At 46.2% G+C, this 10,146-nt stretch overlaps 2 protein-coding genes across 3 annotated transcripts in view; one reads left to right on the forward strand and one right to left on the reverse strand.

Annotated features, from left to right (window-relative positions):
- Positions 1 to 10,146, reverse strand: part of LOC109911828 (tyrosine-protein kinase JAK2-like) — a 123,360-nt gene that overhangs the window by 107,411 nt on the left and 5,803 nt on the right. The gene's annotated exons all lie outside the window — the stretch shown is intronic.
- The window catches only part of slc5a5 (solute carrier family 5 member 5), a 113,528-nt gene that overhangs the window by 9,141 nt on the left and 94,241 nt on the right, over positions 1 to 10,146 (forward strand). The window contains exon 2 of the mRNA XM_048613941.1: positions 4,407 to 4,709. Within this exon, the coding sequence (XP_048469898.1) occupies positions 4,407 to 4,709 (303 nt within the window). The remainder of the gene's footprint in view (positions 1 to 4,406; positions 4,710 to 10,146) is intronic.

A 10,146-nucleotide genomic window follows, 5' to 3' on the forward strand; every position in this document is an offset into this window, starting at 1 on the left:
TTTCTGAAGAAGGGTCCAGACCCGAAACATCAGCTTTCCTGCTCCTCTGATGCTGCTTGGCCTGCTGTGTTCATCCAGCTCTACACCTTGTTATCTCAGACTCCAGCATCGGCAGTTCCTACTATCTTTCATTTGAACCAGACTATATTTACGTGCATTAAAGGCACCAGGAGGGTCTGATAACTGAATAGGCCCCCACTGTACTTTGACAGAAAGAGCTCAGACAGTGGTCTTTCCCCGCTGCACTTTGGCAGCTGTTGCCCCAAGCTTTAACGTGTCCCTCAGCATGTAGACCTGAGCCTTGGAATATGCCAGTCTGCAACACTTACTCGAGATCAACTCCTTGTTCTGGAAGACCAACAAGTTTCAGGCAGACCTAAAGAGTGTCTTTCACCGAGCTGATGGCCCTCCAGCTGCAGCTGATGTTTGTCTCAGTGTACAACTCGTGTAGCACAGTCCCGCGTCAAGAAACTGCTCGGGACGAACCTCAACACAAACCACTGCATCTTACTCCAGGGTTCCTTTGTAAAGGAGATGTGGGACAGTTCTCAACTTGTCCTGCGGCAGCCACTTTGAGGGCAGCGTGTGGTGTCACAGAGACTCTGGGTGTACATGAAGGATCTCACAGATGGTGCCCTTCTCACCACCAACCAGGCAATGTACTTGGTACTTGGTTCTGGTGAGGAGGCATTCTGCTGAATGACTGTGACAGTTGGCTCAGGGAAACACATGACAGGACCCAGCCTCTCCTCTTCCTGCTAGCTCCCAAGGACACTACGTGCTGACCACTTGGACTTGTGACCAAAGGTCTTTCTCTTTACAAATTTCTCCATGAAGGTCAGATGGTATGGAATGGTCCAACTATTTGGAGCGTTCTGTGGTAACACAGGTGGTATGGTGGCTCAGTGGCTCAGTGGTTAGCACTGCTGCCTCACAGTGCCAGGGACCTGTGTTCAATCCCAGCCTTGGGTGACTGTCCATGTGGAGTTTGCACATTCTCCCCTTGTCTGCGTGAATTTCCTCTGGGTGCTCTGGTTTCCTCCCACAGTCCAAAGATATGCAGGCTAGGTGGATTGGCCATGCTAAATTGCCTGTAGTGTTCAGGGATGTGTAGATTGGGTGGGTTATAGGGGGATGGGTCTGGATGGGATGCTCCGAGGTTCAGTGTGGACTTGCTGGGCTGAGGGCCTGTTTCCACACTGTAGGGATTCTATGAACATGGCCAATCCCATCCTTCACAACACCAAAGAACATCATGACACTTGGTTTCTTTTTCTATTCATTTTGTGGGATGTAGGCATCGCTGGCTGGGCCCAGCATTTCTTGTCCATCCCTAGTTGCCCTTGAGAAGGTGGGGGTGAGCTGCCTTCTTGAACCGCTGCAGTCGTCCTGCTGTCGGTTGACCCACAATGCCATTTGGGAGGGAATTCCAGAATTGCGACCCAGCAACCGTGGAGGAACAACGATGTATTTCCAAGTCAGAATGGTGAGTAGCTTAGAGGGGTATTTGGAGGTGGTGGTGTTCCCAAACATCTGCTGCCCTTGTCCCTCTAGATGGAAGTGGTCTTCGGTTTGGAAGGTGCTGTCTGAAGATCTTTGGTGAATTTCTGCTGTGCATCTTGTAGACAGTACACACTGCTGCTACTGAGTGTCGGTGGTGGAGGGAGTGGATGTTTGTGGATGTGGTGCCAATCAAGTGGGCTGCTTTGTCCTGGATGGTGTTAAGTTTCTTGGATATTGTTGGGGCTGCACTCATCCAGGCAAGTGGGGAGTATTCCATCACACTCCTGAGTGTGCCTTGTAGATGATGGACAGGCTTTGAGGAATCAGGATGTGAATTACTCGCAGTATTCCCAACATCTGGCCTGCTCTTGTAGCCACTGTTTACGTGGTGAGTCCAGTTGAGTTTCTGGTTAATGGTAACCCCCAGGATGTTGATAGTGGGGGATTCAGTGATGGTAACACCATTGAACGTCAAGGGGTGGTGGTTAGATTGTCTCTTATTGGTGATGGTCATAGCCTGGCATTTGTGTGGCGCGAATGTCACTTGTCAGCCCAAGCCTGGATATTGTCCAGATCTTGTTGCATGTGACCATGGACTGCTTCAGTATCTGAGGAGTCACGAACGGTGCTGAATGTTGTGCAATCATCGGCGAACGTCCCCACTTCTGACCTTATGATAGAGGGAAGGTCATTGATGAAGCAGCTGAAGATGGTTGGGCTGAGGACACTACCCTGAGGAACTCCTGCAGAAATGTCCTGGAGTTGAGATGGTTGGCCTTCAACAACCATGACCATCTTCCTACGTGTCAGGTATGACTCTAACCACCAGAGCATTTGTCCCCTGATACCCATTGATTCCAGTTTTGCTAGGGCTCCTTGATACCACACTTGGTCGAATGTGGCCTTGATGCCAAGGGTTGTCACTCACACTTCACCTCTGGAATTCAGCTCCTTTGTCCGTGTTTGAACCAGGGCTATAATGAGGTCAGGAGCTGAGTGGCCCTGGTGGAACCCAGACTGGGTGTCATTGAGTTTGGGTGTTTGTGCACCGAGGGTCTGCGCACACACACCCAAAGGTGGCCATCAGGATGATGGTGATGTTGGGTACCTTCCTCCCTCCCTTAGCCAAAGTTTTGTACATGGTGTTCCTACAGACACTGTCCATCTTAGACCTCCAGATGAACTGGAAGATGGCTCGGGTGACTGCAGCAGCGCATTTTTGGGGAATCGGCCAGACCAGCACCATGTACAAAAACAGAGAGAGTACCTCACACCTGATGACCAGGTTTTTACCCGGAATAGAGAGGGAGCAGTGCTCCCAAAAGACCAGTTTCTGCCTAACTTTGGCAATACCTTCCTCCCAAGATTTTGTGCACCCCAGCACCTCTGAACCATATTCCCAACACCTCCAGGTAGTCTGCCCTCACAGCGAAGGGGATAAAGATTTGGTCGGCCCAGTTCCTAAAGAACATGGGCCTCATTCTTGCCTCGTTTTCCTTTGGATCCCGAGGCCAGTTCAAATGGTCACAGATGCTCATGAGCGTGTGCACGGACAGCAGGTCAGAGCAGAAAATGGTGATGTCATCCATGTATAGGGAGGCTTTGACCTGCAGGCCCCCGCTATCTGAAATAGTCACCCGTCTCAGGCTCACATCCTTCCTGATGGACTCAGCAAAGGGCTCTATACAACACACAAAGAAGGCAGTAGGAATGGGCAGCCCTGCCTGACTCTAGATCCATTGATTGTGACTGCACTGACAAAGCTGTGTAGAGCAGTCAGATCCAGTCACTGGTTCCCTTTCTAAGCCTCATTTTGGAGACCATGTCCCACGTGTACATGCACAATATGCTGTCAAAGGCCTTCTCCTGGTCCCAGCTGATGAGGCTGGTGTCTGCTCCCCAATCCTGCATGTACGTGATTGTATCTCTGAGGAATGTGAGGTTCTCAGAGATTGTTCTGCCCAGTACAGCACAGGTTTGGTCGGGGTGAATCACCGATTCCAGAGCAGACCTGACCCAGTTGGCGATGCCTTAGACAGGATTTTGTAATCTGCATTCAGCAGTGAGATTGGTCGCCAATTTCTAATTTCCTCCCTCTCCCAATTCTGCTTGTAGATGAGGGTGATGGTACCTTTCCTCATGGATTCGCACATGGTACCTGGCCAGAAGCATACAGCAGGTCCTGGCCAATCAGGTCCCACAGAGCTGAATACAACACGGCCAATAAGCTGTCGCTTCTGGGAGATTTATTCTTTCCCAAGGACTCGAAGGCCTTGCTCAGCTCATCCAGAGATATCAGCTGGTCCAGGCTCTCCTTCGTGCTGTTGTCTAAAACCTCTGTGAGAGAGGACAGGAACGACTGGGAGGCTGCAGTTTCAGGGGGCTTCGTGTCATACAGTCTGGTATAAAAGGATTTGCTGACCCTCAGGATGTCAGACTGAGATGATGTTACTGAGCCATCTTTTTCCTTCAGGCTGCTGAGCACGGAGATCTCCCTGTGCACCTTCTGGAAGAGGAAACATGAACACGTCTCATCCTGCTCCACGGAGCAGACCCTGGAAGATTATCTTGGAGGCCTCTGAGGCAAAGAGTGAGTCTTGCTGACTCTTTACCTCCTGGAGACCCTCTGTGACACTGACCCCCATTGTCTGCAGCAAGAGTAGGGCCTGCATGCTTTACTGGAGTTTGGACAGTTTTCCCCATCTCTCTCTCACCTGCTTAACACCTTTGAGGATGAAAAAAAGCATCTTGAGGTTCTGGTTCCCCTTGATTGCTTCTCCATCAGTCTGCTGGAGACTGAAAGAGGGGCTTCAGGGTTCTGTACCCTGTGTAATCTCTTCTAACCTCCTCATTGTGCTCTGGGGTCAACAGTTTCACAATTAGCTTCCACATTCCCTTGCCAGCCCTTTGGCCGTCTTGCAGGTGACAGCCAGCAGGAGGCAGTGGTCAGAGAAGAAGACTGGGTTGACAATGGTGTGAACATGCGAGGCACGAACAGGAAATCTATCCTTCAGTGGATAGACCCGCCTGGCTGTGAGCAGGTGTATGTACACTGCGCTGTGTCTGCAGGGGTGCTGCAGCTCGGTGACTTTAACCATTTCCATCAGGAATCTGGACGTGGCGTCCTGACAAAGCTGTGTAGCCCCTCTGGATCGTCCATCCACATCAATGATGCCATTGATTTCTCTGGCCTGGACATTGCGAGGGTGAGTTTCACTGCCGTGTGAACACGTGCAGAGGCTGGGACACGGGACGGGAGACTCAGCTCATTCCCTCTCAGTGAAATTGACAGCAGTGTCTCAATCGTTACAATCAACCCAGCCCTTCCGTCCACTTTTCTACACACTACTTTCATTAATTACACCAACAGCATGGGTTCAATTCCCACACCGGCTAAGGCTATTGTGCAGGTTCCAACTTCTCAGCCTTGCCCCTTGCCTGAGGCATGGTCACTCTCTCTCTGATGAAGGAGCAGCCCATGGTCCTTTGGGACCATAACAGAATTGGGACTTTACCTTTAAGGGGTTGGTTCCTCAGTTGGATGGCTGGCTAATGACACAGTATTAGCTCCAACAGCATGGGTTCAACTCCTGTGCCAGTTGAGATTACAGCGCAGGTCCTGCTTTTTTTAATCTTTCCCTTTGCCTTGTTTGTGGTGATCCTCAGGGTAAACTCACCATCAGTTGTCTCTCTGTAATGAGAGAGCAGCTCTTTAGGACTGTGGTGATTTTATCTATAACTAAGTCACTGTGTCAGCTCTCAATGCAAATGACCTGGAGTTTGTATTCTTCTGAAAACAAGCCATAAGCGACGTGAACAATATTGTACTCTATTTACACATGTGTGATCTTTGGAAATTGCATTTTTACCATAAGTAACAAGCTGCCTCATTTCAGATTTCCCTGAAATATTACTACAAGTATAAATTCCCCTAAAAGAATTTAGCAGCTACTCATGAAATGAAACATCTGCAGTTTCCTGGGCAGTTTCAGCGAGTACGGATGGGGGAGGGTGTGTGTGTGTGTGTGTGTGTGTGTGTGTGTGTGTGTGTGTGTGTGTGTGTGTGTGTAACAATTATGTCCCAGCTGTTATTACATACAACTGACCATGCAACTTTCACGAGGAGAGACTAGTCATTTACTCCATCACTGCCAAACAAGGATTTGCTTGCTTGTTTTCCATACTGTGAATGTGACTCAAAAATGTCAAAAACAATACAACACTTTGTTTGTGAACCTGCTTCAGGATGTCCTAAGGTCCTGTGATGGGTGAAATAGCTCCACAGAGGCCTGTATACCGTCACCACATCACCCTATGTTTACACAAGGAGAGTCCTTGACACTGATCCAGTTTCCTTAGAGCCAGCTCTCTGTGTGAACAGGATGTCCAACATCCGCTTCTTATCTGTCAGCTAGGGAACTAGATTCTGAGATCCACCTTGCTGACCTTCTTACAAGCACTGCAACAGGCAGGTCAGAAATGTAAAGCCCTTCAACTGGAATACTGCATGGTAACTGACGGTAATCGGAACTCAAGCATCTGGTGTACATGAAACTAGATACTGCAACTTTTCTTGATAATGGGTTCATTTACAGAATGTAGCTTGGTGTCAGCTACCCATCCAGTGTTCCCTCTTCATAGCTTTATTTTCCCCTTTATTTTTATTACAGGATGTGGGCCTCACTGACAAGGTCAGCATTGGTTATCTGAGTAATTGGTTCAGCCATTTGGAGAATGGTTAAGAGCTAATTACATTGCTGTTGGTATGGAGTCACATGCAGGCCAGACCAGGTAAGGGTACCAGATTAAAAGATATCAGTGAACCAGATGGGTTTTGACAAAGTTCAATGGCAGTTTTATGGTCACCAGCTCTCAGACTTTTTTTATATTCCAGAATTAAATTTAAATTCCACCAGATGCCTTGGTGGGGTTTGAATGCATATTTCCAGGGTATTAACCTGGACTACTGAATTATTAGCAGAGTGACATTTGTTAAGATTTCAGCTGGTGTTACTATTGGACAAGTAAGATCCCAGAATGAAATCTGGCTTGATAGATCGTATGTATTTTTATAAAGTTACTATGGTAATCAGTTACTATAATGTAGTCACATGAGGCTGTTCTTTACTCACGTAGCAGAACTTTTCCTCGCACAAAGGAAGAAATAAATTTTAAAAAAGCAATCTAAGTGTAGAGCAGTTAAGTGAAATGTTACAGCAACACAGCAAAACAAAGTTTTCGATCTATTTTTCAATCTTTTAAGGGGAGGCAATGGCCCAGTGGTACTATCACCAGACTGTTAATCCAGAGACCCAGGTAATGTTCTGGGGACCCGGGTTCGAATCCCTGCCACGGCAGATGGTGGAATTTGAATTCAATAAAATACTTGAAATTAAGAATCTAATGATGCCCATGAATTGGTTGTCAGGAAAAATCCACCTGGTTCACTAAGGTCCTTTAGGGAAGGAAACTGCCATCCTTACCTGGTCTGGCCTACACGTGACTCCAGACCCACAGCAATGGGGTTGACTCTGGACAATTAGGGATGGGCAATAAATGCTGCCTGGTCAGCAACACCCTCATCCCATGAATGAATAAAGAAGAAAAAGATAAATTCCTGGTAATGGGGAATAGTCCAGAGATAGTACACCCCATTGCTCAAATCCTTTGGGTACTAATCAAACAACTCCTTATAATTTCTTTGCTATGAATTGTGGAGATGATTCAATGAATCTTTTTCAAATAAACCAACGTGAACTCTTCAGCAACTCTGAGAGACTAAGCTTCATTCCAATAATCTGCAGATTTCTAACCAATCTCTCTGGGTTTGGAAATTTCAAGAAATAAAACTTTTCTCTTGAAGTGGCTTTGTTTTCTCTGTCCCGTCCTACATTCCTATAAAGAGAGAAAACTAAAACTTGCGCTGACTCCAGGCACGTCTCCTCCAACATGCCATAAACTAAACTTTCCTAATCTAAAATAAATCTTTGATTATTCTCACCTGAAAACAAGCTTTCATATTTAACCTACCAGCCATAAACCCCTGATATAAACATTGCCTTCCATCAACACTTCAGGCTTCTGCAGTGACCCACTCACTGGATTATGTCATTGTTTCAGAAGGGCTTTCTGATGATTTTTTAAAAACTCCCTCCACAAAAATAACCAACACCCATATACCACTATTCTGATAACCAAACTCAAATTTAATTTACATATATCTCACATATTTAATCACACACTACCGCAATGCCACTCTCCCCGTAAATCACTGGACCACCATCATTAAAGTGAATAGTCTGCTTATTTATCTCATCGCTACTTTTGGGATCTTGACATGTGCAAACACTCTGGCTGACACACTCCAACTGTATTCACATTTCTAAGGTGATTCACTGTGTGTAATGCTCTTCAAGACACCCTGATCTGATCAGCATAACAGAAATGTGTTGAGTTCAGCAAACTTAACACAGACCAGAATTGGAAAGGAGACTTTCATCTCTCATCTTCTCGCACTGCAGTTTTATTAATCAGTGCAAATACCTTGTCCAACAATGAGTTGAATTTATGATGCCTCTCTGCCAACAAACTGTTTCCTCTTGTCCACAAAGCACCAGAGTTTGAAATTCCACAAGCTGCCATGGTAGGATTGAAACCCTACAGAATTAGCCTGGAGCTCAGGATTATTAGCCCAGTGATATTCCCACTGTGACACAGGCTTTCTATTGCTCTATTAGTTGGGTTTAACCTTAGATTGCTGGCCCAGAGCAAGAGTCACCTCACTAATTTAAACATAATGTGTCTGAGTTTGATTTATTTGTCACATGTATTTTGTTACAAAATACAGTGGAAGGTGTTATGTGGCATTACCACTCTGGCTGGCATCACGAGGGAATATTCAGTTGGGGTGGTTGTTGAGACTGACTGGTCATTTAGTTGTCGTCATATTCATGAAGAAACAGCCTTTGGCTAGTGAATTAATCAGCACTTAATGTCAAGATAATATCATCTTCCAAGCCGTTGATTTCTATCATCCACAATGACAATTTCAGCAGCTACAAGTGAACATTGGAACCTGCAAGTTCCCTTCAGTCATGTGCCATCCTGACTTGGAAACATACCTCCATTCCTTCATTGGCACTGGGTAAAAATCCTGGAATTCCCTCCCTAACAGCATTGTAGGTCTCCCTACAGCACATGGACAACAACATTAAGAAGGCAGCTCACCACCAGCTTCTTCAGGGCAGATAAGAACGGCACCAGATACTGGCCATGCCAACAATGCCATAAGGAGAAAAATATTTCCCTCCTCCCCCACTTTTGTAGAGTTTCTAAGCCAATACACTTGATGATGCCCATAGTCACTGTTTGTGACAAATCCTATTAGTCAAGGAAATGAGGTTAAAGAGTGAGATTGGGTCACTTTCCTATTCTGGCTCACCAATTGCTGGTAATGACCTTCGTCATAGCACTCAGAAATGACAGAAGCTTCCTGTAACATTGGGCAAGGCCATCAGGTTGTGCTTGGGAATTAAATTGTGATGGTGAATGTCTCTCAGACAATTACCTATCTTTACTCTTTCGTGGGATGTGAATGTTGCCGGGAAAGCCAACATTTGTTGCCCATCTCTCGTCGTCCTGGAGCTGCGTGGCTTTCTCAGCCATCTCAGGGGGCAGTTAAGAGTCAACCACATTGTGTGGGTCTGGAGTCGCATGTGGTCCAGACTGAGTAAGGCCAGCAGGTTTCCTTCCCAAAAGGACATTGGTGAACCAGACACCAGCTTTCAATGTGAGGTTCTTTAACTGAATTGAATTCCACCAGCTGCTATAATCCTGTATCAACTACCATGTTAACCTGGGACTCTCTAGAGTCCTAGTCCAGGGACATTACCTCTTAGTTATCATCTCACCCCATCTCCTGATGACTTGCCAATGGAAGCCTGAGTGGCCATACTCAATGTTTCCTGGAAGCTGAACTCAATGGACTCTCTGTTTTGCACAATGTCACTTTAGCCTTCAAGCAGATATATAACCGAAAAGGGGTTGAAGTGATTTTGGAAAAGTTTGATTATTTGCGTTTAGAATTTCTATTTTTGACCTAGGGGTAAATATTAGAGAAATGCACCCTTCATTCAACAGCAAAGTATTTCCCCACAATCGATCTCCAGTCAAGTCAGATCATTCCTACAAACCTGTGGGAATATCTATCACAGGAGGCTGTGGAGGCCGAGTCACTGAATATATTTAAAGGAAGAGACTGATCTATTTTGAATTTGAAAAAGGGTATGGGGAGAAAACGGGAATATGGCAGTAAGATAGAGGATCAGCCATAATCATACTGAAGAGTGGAAAAGACTAAAAGGGCTGAATGGCCTGTTCCTGCTCCTAGTTTCTACATTTCTGTAAAACATCAAATTAGAGGATGTTTCATGGCTGTGAATCTCCATTGATGAAGAAATGAAATGATACCTCACAACAAGGTGGGAAAACCATCAAGTTTCCTTTTATAACATTGCCATCGGCATGATTTCCACACAGTCCCCAGGGCAAATGATCAAGATCAACTCTGCTGTCATCATCAGTGTCAACATCCCCGCCATCTCCACCATCTCCACCAACACCACTGTCCACACCATCTCCACC

This window comes from Rhincodon typus, chromosome 29 (assembly GCF_021869965.1).
Source record: "Rhincodon typus isolate 14 chromosome 29, sRhiTyp1.1, whole genome shotgun sequence".
Classification (NCBI taxonomy): Eukaryota; Metazoa; Chordata; class Chondrichthyes; order Orectolobiformes; family Rhincodontidae; genus Rhincodon; species Rhincodon typus.